Source organism: Mizuhopecten yessoensis, unplaced genomic scaffold, assembly GCF_002113885.1.
Source record: "Mizuhopecten yessoensis strain PY_sf001 unplaced genomic scaffold, ASM211388v2 scaffold8839.1, whole genome shotgun sequence".
Taxonomy (NCBI): Eukaryota; Metazoa; Mollusca; class Bivalvia; order Pectinida; family Pectinidae; genus Mizuhopecten; species Mizuhopecten yessoensis.
The window spans coordinates 333,773-353,619 of NW_018407747.1; the positions used below are offsets into that span (position 1 = coordinate 333,773).

The 19,847-nt window shown below is 37.0% G+C and overlaps 1 protein-coding gene across 1 annotated transcript in view; it reads left to right on the forward strand.

Moving 5' to 3' along the window:
- Positions 1-19,847, forward strand: part of LOC110456712 (sodium- and chloride-dependent glycine transporter 1-like) — a 60,498-nt gene that overhangs the window by 30,906 nt on the left and 9,745 nt on the right. The window contains exons 4-11 of the mRNA XM_021507624.1: positions 3,520-3,793; positions 7,861-7,993; positions 8,683-8,817; positions 9,043-9,146; positions 9,308-9,432; positions 9,609-9,721; positions 15,293-15,424; positions 16,259-16,358. Of these exons, the coding sequence (XP_021363299.1) occupies positions 3,520-3,793; positions 7,861-7,993; positions 8,683-8,817; positions 9,043-9,146; positions 9,308-9,432; positions 9,609-9,721; positions 15,293-15,424; positions 16,259-16,358 (1,116 nt within the window). The remainder of the gene's footprint in view (positions 1-3,519; positions 3,794-7,860; positions 7,994-8,682; positions 8,818-9,042; positions 9,147-9,307; positions 9,433-9,608; positions 9,722-15,292; positions 15,425-16,258; positions 16,359-19,847) is intronic.

The window sequence follows — 19,847 nt, forward strand, 5'->3', positions numbered from 1 at the left end:
CCCCCCCTTCAATTTCTATTGAACATAACAACGAATAACGAATGTGGTGTGAATTCTTTGGTTTTAACCAATTAACTGATTCAGAACCCAAGTTTTACAGCTAATGCATAATGCAAAGATTTTTTGTCTGTAATGACTCATGCTCTTTTCACTGTTATCTCTGTTTTTCTTCCCCAATCTTCTTTTCCTGTCATCTCAGTAGTTGCATTCCTCCGTCAAAATCCTGTATCCCCTCTCCTATTCTTCTGGCCTTGCTGTCCCCTTCCATTTTTTTTTCTCAATTGATCTTTTCTTGGCTATCAGCTACTATCACTCCCTTTCTTTAACTCTTTTTTCCCCCTCATCACCCCACCCCTTAGGTATCCATTTTATCCTCTCTGCTCTCATCACTAAGCCCCACATACACATGATGTGGAGTTATTTTGTACCCTAGTTTGTCCTTTCTGTTTCTACCTTGTGTGTGTCCTCCTTGACATTTATGAACTACACCACTTCAGCCTACTAGTATCATTTCCATTCTAACACTTTACAAGAAAATGTTACCCCACCCCCCACATTATATAATTTGTTTGTAGTTTTAACCAGGAAGTCATAAAAATGCAAAACAGTGGTTATTAAGGCATTGTTTGTTTTTTCTGAACAAGTGCCTACTGTGACATTTTGTTGTCTTTCTGTGCCGAGTACTATGGTTAAAACTCTATTATTTGTGAGTTTTAACTTCCCGTTCATTAATCTATGGCTAGAACATATATCACAATTTTACTTTCTACACAAACAATTTACATATTAAATGTGTTGCAACAGTTCAAGACCGACGGTCAAGCTATGAATATGATTGGTTGTGTAAAAAGGAAAACTTATTACAGTTTTCCAAAATGAAGATATGACTAGAACAAGGTGATACCATAGGATTTTTATACGCCCTTCAAATTTGACGGAAGTATTATGGTATTGGGTTGTCTGGCCGGCCTGCCGGCGTAATTTTGAGTCAACAATTTTTCCAAAAGTTATTGAGCTTTGTTCATTTCAGTATTTGATTTTTTGTCCGGAGATTTTCTTCTACATTATTTATAACATATGTCAGCTAACCACTCTTAGTATGATGCAGATCTTATTTCAATGTAAGAAAGAATATAAAACTATATGGCATTCGATGGGCGTATATTGTTCCGCCCCGCGGTACTCTTGTTTATGTTCAAATATGAATTTAATATAGATAAGATATCAATATGGAGTGAATTGGGTATCAACCCACTCACCTCTCATAGTCACATTTGAACCTTACCAAATCACAGATAAATGTAGGGGTTGATGAGTTAAATAAACGAGAAATTCATGATGATTTTTACTCAAAAATGTTGATTTGGCTATAAAATTTCAGTTGTGAATATGAGATTTGTATGTATGCCAGCAAATTAATTGTTGGCAGGAAACAGCAAATTAATTGTGGACAGGAAACAGCAAATTAATTGTTGGACAGGAAACAGCAAATTAATTGTTGGCAGGAAAGGCTATGTCCTGGTACTGTAGCACTGAAAAACACCTATTTTAAAGCCTTGTATCAAAAAGTGTCCTGTTATTTGTAAAATAAATGAGTTGGTAAAAGTTAGGTCCTGTAACCATTAAAAAGTAATATTTTATAAACTTATCACAACTGTCAGCTGGTGTTGATAAAATAAACAAAATCCCATTGTAGTAATAGAAGCAATAGTTGACAGATCAGCATGGTCCTATGAACTTTGACCTATTCAGCTGCAGGGTTTTAAGGTAGGGCGACCCATTCTTCTCTATAGGTTACAGGCCTCTTTAGGGGGTAAGAACATTTTGAAATGAATCCTTGTGATGTTGCTTCAAAGTGTTTAAAAAACAAATAACAGCACAATGGATCAATGTAGTTGGAGATTTTTATGCCCCCGCCATAAAATAGTGGGGCATATAATGTTGCCCATGTCTGTCCCATCCCGATTCAATATAAACACTTAGCAACNGGGGGGCATATAGTGTTGCCCATGTCCGTCCCGTCCCGTCCCGTCCCGACCCGATTCAATGTAAACACTTAGCAACTTCATTCAATATGAGATGGTAATAACATACAGAAAAAATATGAATATTAAAATCAACTTATCAACCGTAAGTGTATAGTACCTTGTGTGTGTGCATGTTTCAGGGTATCCAGATCAAAGTGGTTGTAACTCTTTATAGAACACTGAAACTAATGGGGGCATTTATGTCTTACAGACATTTTCTAGTCTTTTAATATATTTCTTTCATATAAAACTCTTTGCAATAGTGAATAAGCAAATGATTCCTAGACATAAAAGGGAGAAGGTAACAGCTCCATTCAATCTCCCTTTACACAATATTTAAATACCTCATTTGGGCACCTCGACTCTTTTGACTTGTAAAATAAAGTGATTGAGCTACAGGGGGTATTCTGATACATTGCTTTGGCAAAAAGACGTGAAATGATATTTTCATAGTTGTTTTGAATATATCGGACAATTGTACCCTAAAAGAAGACCATTGACTGGATGTGTTTTAGTTGTTAGGTATGGTATGAATAGTTGCCAACCATAGAAACCATTGATATGGGTTATGACACCCTTTATGATCTTCAGTTTCACAGGTTTTTTTTTAACCCTTTTACCCCCTATGTAACTTTAGTAGACTCTGCCATGCATTGATATGGATGAGTCCATTATGGTCTACAGTGGTGAAAGGGTTAATTATTAAAACAAGAGGTGTTTTGAAAAAACGTCTCTTTATTGCCAGAAAAATACAAATATATATTTTTAACAAATATTCAATGTGATATAGGTTAAAATAAAAGGATTATTGGGGAGAAAGGGTTCAAAAACATAAATTGTGGGTTATTGAATACACCCCTGATGGGTGATATGTTGTCTTGGGTCAATCCATGAAATTCAGGGTTGATGCGGTATCGTGTGCTAACCTTTGACCTTATGTTTCAGGTGTTTGATGCGGTATGGTGCACTGACCATTGACCTTCGTGTTTCAGATTTTTGATGCAGGTCACTGTGTGCTAACGATTGACCTTTATGTTTTGTGTTTGATACAATATGGTGTACTGACCATTGACCTTATGTTTCAGGTGTTTGGTGTGCTAACCTTTGACCTTTGTGTTTCAGGTTTTTGATGCGGTATCTTGTGCTAACCTTTGACTTTTGTGTTTCAGGTGTTTGATGCGGTATCGTGTGCTAACCTTTGACCTTTGTATTTCAGGTGTTTGATGCGGTATGGTGCAATGACGATTGACCTTTGTGTTTCAGATGTTTGATGCGAGTCACTGTGTGCTGACGATTGACTTTTATGTTTCAGGTGTTTGATGCGGTATGGTGTGCTGACGATTGACCTTTATGTTTTGTGTTTGATACAGTATGGTGTACTGACCATTGACCTTATGTTTCAGGTGTTTGATGCTGTATGGTGTACTGACCATTGACCTTGATGTTTCAGGTGTTGGGTATGGTGTACTGACCATTGACCTTTATGTTTCAGGTGTTGGGTATGGTATGGTGATAATTTCTGGCATTGTGTGTGTGTACTACAACATCATCATTTCCTGGACCATTTACTACCTGTACCACTCCTTACGTGCCGTCTTGCCCTGGAGCATGTGTAACAACCCGTGGAATACAGATCTGTGTTATGTACGAACCGGCCTCAACGCCACATCTCCAGTCAACATCACAACAACGACACTGGCAGGCAATGTGGCTGTTGCTGTCCAGAACGTTACAAAGATGATGACAGCCAGCGAGGAATTTTGGGAGTAAGTGTTCAAGATGTTAGCCGTGATGTAGTATACGTACTTGTCCTTGATAATGCTCCAATTTATTGCGAATTAGTTCGACAGCACACTTTATGTTTCAAAATGTCCTGCCTGTACACGTTTGAGTAATTAATTCAGCATGTCCCTTTTTGTGTCTAACGCATAAATAATTACTTGTGCGATGCTTGAATTCACAACCAATGTACAAAAAAATTTGTGCGAAAAGAAACATTTTTTGCAAACAAAAATAATCTAAAAGTACTGTCATTTAAAAGATACAAAGTCACCAAAACAGCACTTCAGGAGAAATCCAAAAAACGCCTGTCAAAACTTTGTGCTGTGTGAAAGGCTATCTTTAATGGATCTTAAAGATGGTTTCTTACCTTAGAAAACATGGGATGCATTACATATGCAGTGATTATTTTTGGATCCTCCCTCGTGAATGTTTTAGTCTGATGATGGAGTAGTACGCAGTGTAAATTTATCAGTATTATCACGGAATAAGATCAATAAAAGTCTGTAGTATTATAACTTTAATTGAATTCAATTTTACCACTTTCAATCAGAATAACACATCTCCAGCAAGTTTGCCTTGTAATCCAATTTTCAAAGGTCAGATGTGCAATTTTGTGTTGTAAAAGCTCAAAGGTCAGAGTTCTTTGTTTTGAGTGCATATATGTAATATTTCAAACGTTGTGAGAATAATGTGTGTTTGTGTCACTTTTTGTCCTAGTGATCATCCCAGGGATAGTTTGTACTCATTAAATATGGTGGGACTTCAAGTATAATGAAATCGGTAACAGATTGTTTCCGAAGTACCAGTAATAGGTAGCATGTTATAGCTCATATCATGTCTTAGGTTTAAAGTTTTAGGTTGATATAAAGAATAGAGATATAGATAAAGTCTGTGGTTTGCTGTTTTTTGCAATACCATCAAATTACCATTGTCATGTTCATACATAAATGATGTCCTGGGCTGATATAGCATAGCAGTCGCTCTCAGATGGTAGACGGTACGTATACCTGATCGATATTCTAGATCACTCTCCGAAGGGTATTGATGAAATATTAATCCTAATTACTCTGCACTTAATTAATTAGCACCTTGGGTTAGATAAAAATGTAGTGGTTTTATATGTATAAAGGGACTGTAGGCCATCACAATCAATTTCAAGAAATTAACAGTATTTTTTTGTAGTGTATATGTACGATCAAACATTTATTTCCAACTTGTCATGACCAAAAAATGATATAAAAATGAAAAATAGAAATTTAAAATATCCAAATAAGGATATGGTTATTGTTTGTACTAATCACATGCCGACGAATTAACTCCATATCTGGTCAGAAGTACCAACAGAATATGAATCACTTGTGACTTCACAACATGTTGAAGATATTTAATGGTTTGCCTTTGAACACCATATATATATTTTGTGTATGGCAGAAAACTTGTGTGTATTGGTATGTGTGCATCACAAGTATCATATGTGATAGAACATGATTAAGGTTTTTGATTGCAAAGTCGTAATCAAATGGCCAGCATTGGAGTTATCGCCCTATATTTAGTTAGTTGAAAGTTCACATCTCATATATCAGATTATATTAATCAAGCAGAGAAATTTACACCTGTGGTTTGTACATTTCATACCCTAGTTCATCAGGTACGTAACAACCTATGTAGCAAAACAGCCCGGGCTTACTAATCATTTTTGACAAAAACAAAAAGACACAACATAGACCATATTATATGAAATATTAAAAACCAAAATATTTGTAAAGTAAAAGGGGAAAATGATATTTTCTTGCTTTCAAATGGTCATTGAAACTGACGCAAGAACACGGGAGAACACATCTCAGGTGTTCAAGAAAACAAAACTCTCCTGTGGGAGACCCCCTAGACCGCCACCGATGGGAGGGGAAACACCCACTCCCATACCCTCCCCCTCCTCGCGATGCGCGCTTCGGGCTGCTGCCTTCGGCAGCACATTTCATCATTGGGCTTACACATTAAAAACCCGTTTGTTACACTACACCCCTGTTCATTGAATCGTAATTCTAAGACCAAGTTTCTTGACTGCAGTATATTAATGATCTTATTTGAAGATATTAGACATATTTATTTTGTTGACTGGAAAGTCAACCTTCAAGTTTTGCCTATCTAAATAAGTAATGTGCAAATAACAGGGAATTCAAGGCTTCATAAATATTATTTACTGCATTCATGAGTCATATCTTGCTGGAATCTATGGTAATGGGAACATGCTGCTGAGATAAGTAAGACACATCTGGAAATTACATTAAGTGCCTTGTTATTCATTTTTCACTACCGTCTACACAGAAAGATTTAAAAGCAACTATTTACACAAATATCTTACAAGTTACGTTGTGTGAAACTCTTTCGAAAAACGAGATTACACACATGTACATGAGGTAACATATGTTATTAAATTCTGCATTTTATCAAAATCTCTAGGTTCTAGCCTACTACATAACAACCAGGTACTGTAATTTCTTGTGTATTGCCTGCACAACTCAAAATCATCCTGTTTGTAGGAAGTAAATATGTAGATTGCCCACTCAAGTAGAATACTCGCAAGGTATCTGCTATTATATATGCAATGAGTACCAGTCACTTCCAACGTCGTATACATGTAGGTCTAGATCTGGCCTCATCCTCGATGATTCAGTGGTTATTCTCACTTTCACTCTCTGCACCCCTGGAATATGTCGTAGCAAAGTTGAAGGCACGCAGCTACTTATTTGATTGGTCTCTGGTAAAAAAAAATCTAACGCTAGGCTGATACCCACCTTTGAAGATTACAGGGGAGCGACACCGGATTTAAAAGCCAGCTAATTTTACAGTTCGAACCGACAGATGTTCTTTATGTACATCAAATGATCAAACTAGTCTCTTGTCTCATCCGCAAGGTTGTTCACACTGAGCCTTCAATTTCGCATAGAGCGACAGTGAGGGTGGTCTGACCTGTACTTATCTGGACGTGTAGCAATGTCACTAATCAAATTCTTCAATTTAGACATTCCTGTTAATTTTTTGAAATGAATACACTCTTGATATACCAATAGTTCCATGCATTAATTGTTCTGATATAAACAGCCATGGCGACTCCTAGCTGGAACTGTACTCTATCAGGTACACCACATTTACAATACAGTACTGAAGTGCCAGTAATTTAATCAACTTTTCATGCATAGGTTTGATGATGAACCTTGAGATTTCTGTAATATTGTTGAGTTTTTTATTATCAATGAAGCTGCATACCATTTTGGTTTATGTGTCCCCTGCAATGCGAGGCAACAAATAGGTATTACTTTGTTGGCAGCGTCCGAAAAAAGGTTTCCGTGCGATAACTCGAGTTCTCTTGGGTTGATTGAACTCAAACTTGGTACACATATTTCATACCAATATAGCTCGAACAAGTTTGCTTTTCAGAAGGTTACGTGCATTTTTGTGGGAGTTATGCCCCTTTTATTGCCAAATAAGGGCATTGTGAAGTAATTAAATGCAAGAACTTTTTTATTTTTTAATCAATTCCTTTCAAATTTTGAACGGTAATGCTAGAAGTAATAATATTTAACATATATTACAGATTTTTCTGTCGAGTTTCAACTTTTTGCGTTTTGGCATATCTTTTTACGCGATAACTCAAGCCAAAACACTTTTCTTACTAAAAGCGCTGAGCAGGCGATACATCCACTCCCGTGGAACTCTTGTTCAAAAATATCACATAGCCCAAACCTTTTGGAAACATTTTGTCTCATAGTCTGCAAATAGGCCACGGAGGGCATTTTTAAGGGGGGAAAATAGCCTGCAGCAATACGACAGAAATTATGGATCTATAATTTGAAGCTCAACTAAAAATGTTGATGACATTCAATATCAAGTCAAACTCAATGAGAGAAAGTATTTGCAATCAGCAAGACTTTAAGCAATGATTCTTGTACAAATGTACTTGCATTGTAGTGATAATAGCACCAACATCATCACTTTACGATGAGCGATCGTGGTGATCAGTCCTAACTCATGATTGTAATTGTGTTTTTAGGAGACACGTGCTGCGGAGGACAAGTGGGATACATGATATGGGAGAACTACGATGGGACCTTTTCATCTGTCTCTTCATCGCCTGGGTGGTCATCTTCCTCTGTTTGTGTAAGGGGGTCAAGTCATCTGGAAAGGTATGCAAGGACAATTTTTGAAATTGGTACTCACACCAACTATCTTGTATCTTGGTAAATGATGAGAACGTGAAAATGGTATCCCACTTTAGTGTCGGCAAAGATCTTTCAAATCATTGAAAAAATTATCAAACATTTTCTGGTTAGTTGGACCATTTATATCCAATTATGCTTAGCAACACTTGGACCCATGTGTGCTGTACTTGAAGGTTTATATAGCTCTAGGCACCGATGACCGCTTTGTGTCATGCTTTTAGATAAAAGTATTTAAATGATTGTTCAGAAATTGAGGGCCTGCTAATAGTGATAGTCATTATAGATACGTGGTCAGTTGGAAGGGAATCACTATAGGCTGGTTGTGAGAACAAACAGCTGGTCAATATAGACAGCTAATTACTATAGGCTGCAGGTCACTATGAGCAGGTGATCATAATACACAACTGGTCACTATTGACAGGTGGTCATTTTAGACAGATGGTCTTGATTGGTCATTATTGACAGGAGTTCACTGATGAGAATCTGATAAGATTCTTGAATAATTTCTGTCTCTAAGTATTATACTGTCAGATATTTATTTTGTCCCTGACTCCTGCCTTATTATTAAAGAAACTTAGAAATGAAGAAACCAACTGATTGTTAACTGTACGATGTTAAAGACGTTTCACAGAACTCTCCTGTGTATTTTGTAGGTTGTGTATTTTACGGCCACGTTCCCTTACCTAGTGCTGCTGATTCTACTTGTCCGAGGCCTGACACTTCCAGGGGCTGGAAGTGGCATCAAGTTCTACCTCATCCCAGACTTCAACAAACTTAAAGACTTTCAGGTGAGATATTATTGGAATCAAGAATTAGACAAAAAAAAAATCATCATTTATCATTGGATTGATCAGAGTTAACGAGTATACTGTATTTCAGGTCATGGCTACCTGGGGAAGCCATCTTCAACATCAGTGGAAGTTTTTGCAACAAACTATATTTGAATAAGATTGTCTGGAGTTTTTTTCGGTATCCTCATGTGAATGATCAACATGCTGTTTTGCCGTTGTTAGGTTTGGGGAGATGCAGCCGTACAGATTTTCTACTCCATAGGACCAGCTTGGGGTGGTCTTATCACCATGGCGAGCTATAACAAGTTCCATAACAACTGTTACAGGTCAGTGCTAATGACATCTTGTAAAGTGTGATTAGGAAGTACTTCTGTAATCCATTGATTTCTTTTTTAAAACTGACTAGTTCTAAGGTCTCATTGTTCTGAGTTAAAACTTTCTACTTTACATGATTTGATCTGGATTGTTGTTTTTCTTGTTCCTATAGGGATGCAATGATTGTGCCGTTTATCAACTGTGGGACGAGTATATTTGCTGGACTGGTCATATTCTCCGTGCTGGGATTTATGGCACACGAAACAGGGGTGGACATTGCTAACGTTGTCACACATGGTACGTAATCCTATCTCACGATCTCTTGAATATTAAAATCCTGACAGGATTGTATCAATGGGCCTCCACATTCAATATTTGAAGAAATTTGTTTGGATTGTTTGCAAGCTTTGTAAGTCCAATATTTAAAGGTTGTTTGCTGTTTCAGTAAATGTCGACTTTTCACCTATTTACAGGCCCCGGACTGGCGTTTGTGGCATACCCGGAGGCAATGACAACACTGCCGATCTCCCCTCTGTGGGCCGTCCTGTTCTTCCTCATGTTGTTCACCGTTGGACTCGATACCCAGGTACTGTCGTACACCCGTCACTGATCTTTACCTAAATATCTATTTAGTGTCATTGCTACACTGTGTCCTCACTGCTATCAAACAGTACGATGCTTCAGCAAAATTCAATACAGAAACGATAAATCTCCCATAGTACTGAAGGCGAATGGCAATTTCAGCAGTTCATTTTTCAAGAAACTTTTAAAGTCACATAGCTATGACTTTATGGAAAGTCTAGTCAGAGCGCGGTCAGATTTTGACTTGAAGATAGTTGCAGGCTTCTATATGGGTTGTGTACAGCAACCTGTTTTGATAAAAACAGATATTGATGATGTAAGATTTCAGTAGATATTTTTAGTATACTTTTTTAGGTCACCTGAGCTTTGCTCAAATGACCTATTCCGATCACTTTCTGTCCGTCGTTGTCCGTCGTGCATAAACTTTTTACATTTTCAACTTCTTCTCAAGAACCAGTGGATGTAAAATTGGGATTCCTACCCCAACCCTAGGGGCCAGGGCGGGGTCCCAAAGAGAAGATTAACCAATATTTCAAAAATCTTCTCCTTCAGACTCAGAGGTACTACAGTGATTTTCTCTGCATGGATGGAAAGATCATCAGGGGCTTTATTTAAATTGGAAATTTCAGGACCCCCGAGCTATCTGTTCCCCCTTGGGGAGGGGGTTAAGTTTACTTTAGTTTATATAGGGAAATAACACTTTGGGGTATATTTTATCCATTTTCAGCAGAAAATTATTCAAACTTGGTCAGAATCATCTCTGGTGGATGAGGGTACTACATTGTAAAATTGGAATTCCTGCCCCATCCCCAGGGGCTAGGGCGGGCCCCACAGGGAACATTTACCAATATTTTAAAATTCTTATCCTTTGATGACATGACAAGTATTGTATTTCACTTAGTTTACATGCTGATTTCCACATCATATCTAAACAATAAGATAAAGCTACCAGTACCTATGGTATAACTCAGGTGACCGCTAAGGCCCTTGGGCCTCTTGTTTATTGAAGATATTGATAATTCCATTTTCCATTTTGAAATAATATTTCTGTTCTAATAATAAATTAGACTGTGCATTCGTGTCACCACAGCAGCAATGAAAACAGTATCTTTTGTTTTTAATACGAAAATTAAATAAGCCTCTATTTTATAATATAAAATGATTATAAGAGATCAGTTATAAACTACCATTAATAAAAATTGATTACACAAGAAATAACATTTATATAATCACTGAATGCTATAACTTTAGATAGATAGAGGCCACAGTGTAGTGTTTATAATGTTTGACACAGCTATGTTATGTGTGTCTTCATCCAAAATTTAAAGTTTTCTAATACTAATTTAGCACCGAGTCATAAACTATACTCCACGGTCGCATGCTGAAGACCTCCTCTATCTTCTAGTGTCATATCTATAAATTTGCTGATATTTCTAAACTTTAAACAGAACGCCAAATTTTTGACACTTCTAAAAATAATATGATTTTATGTCATACCGGAATTACCTCCCTTTTACCATATGAAGAAAATGGAAGTTTTTTTCTTACTGGGATTGCATTCATTTTCCCATTGATGTTCATCAGTGGGGAAAAAAAAGAGGTAGTTTAAGATTTCATACAGAAATTTCATTTTAAAAAATGAGGTTAATATATGTACAAAATAAGAATGATTTATTTCAAAAATAATCGTCTTGGTCATAGGTATAGCTTAGTACATGTGTAAGGGGAGGTAACTCTATTATCAGAAATTTCCAGAAGACAGGTGTTTTTTTCTTGAGATTACAAAAAGATTTTTGTTATTCTCCTTATGACTACATCCCTCCATCCCATCATGTAGTACTTATATATATTTTTTTTAAACTTTTAGCCACCTTGAAACAAAATATGCAGTAAAACTTTGATATAACATGCCACAAAATATACAGTAACACTTTTAATATAATGCCACAAAATATACAGTAAAACTCTGTTGATATAATGTCCCTCATATGCCAGCTCATTTTACACATTCATATCCAAAGGTCCCGTTTTCCTTTACTTTAACAGTTCCTTTTAACTTCATCTGTATATCATTAAACCTCTTTGATAATGTTAATTTTCCTTCAGTGGCTAAATAGTGGCAGTATAACAAGGTTTTACTGTATGTGCAAGTATGTGTCAAAAGTTTGTTTTAAACACAAAATCAAAAGGATGTATTAAGATGCAATATCCACTGTTGACATGGTGCTAGATACAATATTGTGACATGAGATCACTCTGCATACTAATGTTTAAATGTATTTCATAATCATAAGCTGTGGAGATTTGACAGAAGAAACTATTCATTTGCTACTCAGTACTTCTTCTTCTGTTTAATTTTCAAAACTTGGGTTTCTTAAATTAGGAAGAATGTGAATTGGAATTATTAAATATGTGAAAACATTAGTCAATTGATATGTAAGTGAAGTTGGAAATTAACATTAATTTAAAATTGGAAGCAGAATTTTTATTGTGTACAAATTATAATTTCACTTTTTACACTTAAAATTCAGATTGTTTAATTATCATATATGAAAGATGTATATGTTGAAATCCTATATGTCAGTTAATCGGCAACTATTATTTTCTTTTTTGTGTAAACAGCTTTGTAACGAGCCTATAAGGATACAGGGTCACAGGTAAAAAGAAAGTGTGTGTCAGTTTGAGAGCTTTCGGGAGATGTTGAATGCGTGTTCAAGATCTGTTCATATGTACCAACACACCAGGTGTATTTTGCTCATTTTTTTAAAGAAAATTAAGAAAGAATGATACCAATTCCTTAAATTGCATGCCATAATATAAGTAGTGTGCTTAAGTAGGCTTTTCAACTCTCTACACCAAAGAAAATTAGAAATACCCCTGTTACGTGTCAAAAAATATGTGTGTGGAGGGGGGGCTTTTTGCTTTGAGCTAAATCTGGTTTTGATAATGTTCTGTGTCAAATTTTTAATTGATTTTTGAAAACGAAATGAAATATTGATTTTAAGTATTTGTTAATTTGGATAATTGAGGTAAAGTTAAGAGAACTGTATAGCTGTACCTAGATGTTTGGTAACCTCTCCCATTTTGTGTCTTACCTTACCAGCTTTGGATGATGACTGTTCCCCCTGAAGACTTTTCTCGTCAAGAACCACTCTAAGTCGCTCCAACCAACCGACTGTGTCTTGGTTTGCTGTACCGTATGATAAATAGAATATCTCAATTCTTATCAATCCAAACAATCATTGCATACTTATAACAGGTACCTTCTATTATGTCGCTTTTTCAAGCAATGGTTTTCATTTTCATGTTTCTCTGGGGACAGCATTCTATACTGCTAAGAGATTTGTATGAATTTTTTTTTTTTTAAATATTTAATTAATATTAGAATGTATCACTTTGGACAAATATGGATTAACAGAAATGTCTCTAGTAAAAAGACCTTTGTTCTGCTTTGATTTCTTATATTTATCAGATATATGTTTTGAAAATGGATCAAAATAAATTTTACAATGAAAGAAGAGAAAAAGATTAAAGATTGAAATAAAAGTTTAAAAAAAATTGTAATTTTCAAAGAAAATGAAAATCGAAAATATAATTATCCAAAATTTGTCCCGAAGTCAACAAATTGGACGATATTTCTAATTTTAAAATTTTAACAATTATGTGAGCACATTTTGTCAGGAAATAACATACAAATGCATATGATACACAGTCACCACTGTAGGGAGACCCAAAAGTTAGTTCCATCTGGCCAAATAAATTGATCCAAAACACCAAAGACAAAGACAAACAAAACTTGCTGAATGGATAGATTATTGAATCCAAATTGTTCATTCCAATTTTATATCAAGATCCAATTCTGAATGTGATATTTACTTGGCCAGAATAAATCTGTTTTATAAGAAATACAGACTGAATCACCATTGTAAAAGGACCATGTTCTAAATATGTGTAATTTCTCTTTAAAAATCCAGCAGAACCATTGTACGTCTTTTCATTGACGAAACACCTTTATTGGCTCAATAATGTTATCTTAAACAGTGCCTTTTAACTTCATTCCTGGAGAACACATTTGGCTGGTCCAACAAAACTGGAAGTGAATGTCATATGTGCAAAGCTCTTGGATGAATATTTTACACATATAATAAGTTCCTTAGCATCAATCATATGTACAATCAAAACTTATTCTAAAGATACCAAGCACTTCTTGTATAGTGCTACATACTTTGTCAATTGGATTAAAAAAAAATGTTTGAGACGTACAATAATTTTAAGAAATTTTCATTTATGTTTTTTGGCGTTCGCGAAAATAAATAAAACTTACCATTATTCAAATATCAGTAAAATATGTTTTTATATCTATGAAAAAAACAGTTATTGACTATCTAAGAGGTGAAAAAGTGCTTTGAACCTTGCCAATATAGATACTACCTCGGTGTGCTACAGGTTCTATCTAAATGGTCTCCGTTCTGAATTCCTCTCCCCCTCGGTGAAATATTTGCTGCTAGTAGCTATGAAAGTGTCAGTTACTTGGAACATGGACCTTCCCAGTGATCTGTTCTTCTTAATTATATTTTATGTTCACCAGGAAATCTCAGCTTATTTCAATTCATTTGAGACAATGAAGAGAAATGAAGTTCATTTTCAAGTGGCTTTTCAGAATCCTAATATACGGGCCTCGGGTGACTTTTCTATGTGTCTGTATCAACAGCCTCCCTGGCTGAACTGGTCCATATTTGATCTTTCGTGATTATTGGCGACAAAATTGGAGTTAATTTCTCTTGTTATCTATAATTGATGAGAGTTTAACATTTGCCATAAGAAGCACTTTCATCAACTATTGATATGTTTTTGGAAAAAAATACATTAATTTAGAATGATTCTTTAAAAAAATAAGTGACTGTGATTAAAAAGAATGCTGTTGTTTGGAGAAATTGTGAAAATTATCAACATATATCCGTATATATGTTAATGAATTACATCTTTAATTTCTTCATTAAGTATCATCTTTATTAATACTTCCCAATAATATCATTTTTCTCTATCGATTACTTCCAATTAGTTTTCTTTATAAACTTTTCATATACTGTTAGATAAGTTTGATTCATGCTTACCATTGCTTGAAAAGTTGGATATTTTTTTCAAACTGGAAGAGAAAACACAGAGTGATTTTTAAATATAGGAAATCTTAAATTGAAAATATAGATCAAAGAAAAAATGCTTGAGTTTAAAAAGAATTACAGTGAGCAAAACAAAAATGCTTTTAAAAAGTTGAAGAGATATTCAGATAAATTTATCAAATGAAATAAATTTAATATTTATTTCAACAAAAATTATTACAGCCAAGAAGAAACACTTGTATTAAGAACTAATAAGTGATTTATATGGAATATTGGGGATTAAATTTTCTCTTCCTTTTGTAAAATTTTTTGACATATTGGAATGTTAATAATGTATGAAGGTAAATAATCTATAAACTCTTTATAGCTGAGGCTACATGACTTCAAGGTTCAACACTACTGTCGTTGGTTCAAATGTGTCTCGGCGCCCTTTTACACTGTCCTCTATGTTGTAGTTTGGGATGGTTGAAACCATTACAAGTGCTTTTGTGGACGAGTTTCCGGATCTTCTAGCCAACAGGAAGGTGCTGTTTACAGCCATCATGTGTTTTATTGAATTCCTTTTGGGTGTCCCGTGTGTGATGCAGGTGAGATATAAATGTAGAATTAAGACCCTCTGCACACTAACATTCGGCTAACAAGGGTGATTAATATCATATACATTGTAAGTAGAAATAATTTGTTTCATAATTGTTGCAAAATGAATAAAGTTTATATAAATGTTGTGAAAGTGGTCAACTAAAAGATCTGAGCTTTGTGTTACCAAAGAAGAAGACTTTTTCTCTGCTTATTATTCCCTCGCAAAGAAAGTTATACAAAAATGACTATTTTGCATGAGAGTTGGGGTATTCATGTCTTACGGATATTTTCTAGTTAAATACGAAATACAAGATATTTGTGTGTATTATATGAGGAAGATCTTTTTGAATTACAGGACATCTGTATTTTGTTTTCATTTGATATAAAGATGCAAATCTTGAATTTAGAATTTATGTTAATATATCATAAAACTAATTAACAGCAAGTTTATGCATGTAAATCAAACAGGTTAATGTTTGTTAGAGGCACAGTAGCCTAGTGGTAGGACGCCGGGCTCGTGAACGAAGGGTTGCGGGGTCGAGTCATGGCACGGCATTGTGTTGCATCTTTGAGCAAGTTACTTTACTCCGCTTGTTCCAGTCTACTCAGCTGTAAATGAGTGTGTGGTTGGGCAGTGCTACAATTGTTGAATGCTAGTTGTGAGCGCCGAAATGGCAGCACCGGCTGTATGCTCCCCAGGGAGTTGAGAAAGATGTTGGCTGGTTACAAAGGCCCTATAACCACGGATAATAGTTTGTGAATGCTTGGAGACGACCTACAATCTAGGTTTTGATAAAACGGTATATAAGAACCTTGAATTATCATCATTATTTGTTTTGTAGGGAGGTGTGTACATCCTTCAGATCATGGACTGGTACTGCGCCACATTTTCCCTCATGCTCCTCTGTCTCGCTGAATGTATTGCCATTGCTTGGATTTATGGTAAGATTCCTACCCTCCCAAAATGTTGGAAAATTACTTTCTGTAGAATCAGTTGCGGTAAGTTTGAGTTTAATTGGGACAAAGTACAAGAAAACGGAGTGTTGAATTGTGTTGAAATAAATGACCTTGTCCAACATTCTAGGTAACAGTGTCAAATGTGTTCAAATCTTCAAACAACTTCTATAGGTCTTTATTTAAGTAGTGATTTTTGACTTTTAGCTTGCTAGGATATCAAGCTATCAAGTGAGTTCAATGAAATAAGCTTTACCCACTTTGAATGTCACATGAAGTAAAATGAGGTCTTCCTGCCAACTTTAAAAAAAATACTTCCATGGGGGAGACAGCCCGTGTTCAGAATTAAACACTTCCATGGGGGAGACAGCGCATGTTCAGAATTAAACACTTCCATGGGGGAGACAGAGCGGGTTCAGAATTAAACACTTCCATGGGGGAGACAGCACATGTTCAGAATTAAACACTTCCGTGGGGGAGACAGCGCATGTTCAGAATTAAACACTTCCATGGGGGAGACGGCGTATGTTCAGAATTAAACACTTCCATGGGGGAGACGGCGCGTGTTCAAAATTAAACACTTCCATGGGGGAGACAGCGCGAGTTCAGAATTAAACACTTCCATGGGGGAGACGGCGCGTGTTCAGAATTAAACACTTCCATGGGGGAGACAGCGCTTGTTCACAATTAAACACTTCCATGGGGGAGACAGCGCGTGTTCACAATTATACACTTCCATGGGGGAGACAGCGCATGTTCAGAATTAAACACTTCCATGGGGGAGACAGCGCATGTTAAGAATTAAACACTTCTATGGGGGAGACAGCGCATGTTCAGAATTAAACACTTCCATGGGGGAGACAGCACATGTTCAGAATTAAACACTTCCATGGAGGAGACAGCACATGTTCAGAATTAAACACTTCCATGGAGGAGACAGCACATGTTCAGAATTAAACACTTCCGTGGGGGAGACAGCGCATGTTCAGAATTAAACACTTCCATGGGGGAGACAGCGCATGTTAAGAATTAAACACTTCTCTGGGGGAGACAGCGCATGTTCAGAATTAAACACTTCGATGGGGGAGACAGCGCGTGTTCACAATTAAACACTTCCATAGGGGAGACAGCGCGTGTTCACAATTAAACACTTCCATGGGGGAGACAGCGCGTGTTCCCAATTAAACACTTCCATGGGGGAGACAGCGCATGTTAAGAATTAAACACTTCTCTGGGGGAGACAGCGCATGTTCAGAATTAAACACTTCGATGGGGGAGACAGCGCGTGTTCACAATTAAACACTTCCATAGGGGAGACAGCGCGTGTTCACAATTAAACACTTCCATAGGGGAGACAGCGCGTGTTCACAATTAAACACTTCCATAGGGGAGACAGCGCGTGTTCACAATTAAACACTTCCATGGGGGAGACGGCGCGTGTGCAGAATTAAACACTTCCATGGGGGAGACAGCGCGTGTTCCCAATTAAACACTTCCATGGGGGAGACAGCGCATGTTAAGAATTAAACACTTCTATGGGGGAGACAGTGCATGTTCAGAATTAAACACTTCGATGGGGGAGACAGCGCGTGTTCAGAATTAAACACATCCATGGGGGAGACAGCGCATGTTCAGAATTAAACACTTCGATGGGGGAGACAGCGCATGTTCAGCATTAAACACTTCCATGGGGGAGACAGCGCGTGTTCACAATTAACACTTCCATGGGGGAGACGGCGCGTGTTCAGAATTAAAAACTCCCATGGGGGAGACAGCGCGTGTTCAGAATTAAAAACTTCCATGGGGGAGACGGCGCGTGTTCAGAATTAAACACTTCCATGGGGGAGACAGCACATGTTCAGAATTAAACACTTCCATGGAGGAGACAGCACATGTTCAGAATTAAACACTTCCGTGGGGGAGACAGCGCATGTTCAGAATTAAACACTTCGATGGGGGAGACAGCGCGTGTTCACAATTAAACACTTCCATAGGGGAGACAGCGCGTGTTCACAATTAAACACTTCCATAGGGGAGACAGCGCGTGTTCACAATTAAACACTTCCATAGGGGAGACAGCGCGTGTTCACAATTAAACACTTCCATGGGGGAGACAGCGCATGTTAAGAATTAAACACTTCTATGGGGGAGACAGTGCATGTTCAGAATTAAACACTTCGATGGGGGAGACAGCGCATGTTCAGCATTAAACACTTCCATGGGGGAGACAGCGCGTGTTCACAATTAACACTTCCATGGGGGAGACGGCGCGTGTTCAGAATTAAAAACTTCCATGGGGGAGACGGCGCGTGTTCAGAATTAAAAACTCCCATTGGGGAGACAGCGCGTGTTCAGAATTAAAAACTTCCATGGGGGAGACGGCGCGTGTTCAGAATTAAAAACTTCCATGGGGGAGACGGCGCGTGTTCAGAATTAAAAACTCCCATGGGGGAGACAGCGCGTGTTCAGAATTAAAAACTTCCATGGGGGAGACGGCGCGTGTTCAGAATTAAACACTTCCATGGGGGAGACGGCACGTGTTCAGAATAAAAAACATAGATAAAGTGTACGCTTGTACATCCTAGGATGAGCTGTTCTTTTAGATGAAATCATCAGATTTTAGTAAATTGGAATAGTTTAGGAAATTCATTGGTTGTAAATGCTCAATTTCAGGGTCCAAAATCTGGAGTCTCCCTCCAAAATAGGGAGAGTTGGCTAGTCAATGCATAATGTGTAGAGTAATAGTACTTGGCTTGAAGTGTGTTGTGTCAGATTGCTTGCTATCACATTTTTAGGTCACCTGAGCTTTGCTCAAGTGACCTATTCCAATCACTTTTCGTCCGTCGTGCATCGTGCGTAAACTTTTACATTATCAACTTCTTCTCAAGAACCAGTGGATGGAATTTTTTCAAACTTGGTCAGAATCATCCTTGGTATATGAGGCTACCAAATTGTAAAATTGGGATTCCTACCCCAACCCTAGGGGCCAGGGCGGGGCCCAAAAGGGAAAATTAACCAATATTTCAAAAATCTTCTTCTCCAGACTCAGAGGTATTACAGTCATTTTCTCTGCATGGATGGAAAGATCATCAGGGGCTTTATTTAAATTGTAAATTTCAGGACCCCCGAGCTATCCGTTCTCCCTTGGGGAGGGGGTAAAGTTTACTATAGTTTATATAGGGAAACAACACTTTTGGGTATATTTTGACAATTTTCTGTTGGAAATTATTTTTACTTGGTCAGAATCATCCTTGGAGGAGGAAGATGGTTTTAAATTGTAAAATTGGGATTCCTACCCCAACCCTAGGGGCCAGGGCGGGGCCCAAAAGGGAAAATTAACCAATATTTCAAAAATCTTCTTCTCCAGACTCAGAGGTATTACAGTCATTTTCTCTGCATGGATGGAAAGATCATCAGGGGCTTTATTTAAATTGTAAATTTCAGGACCCCCGAGCTATCCGTTCTCCCTTGGGGAGG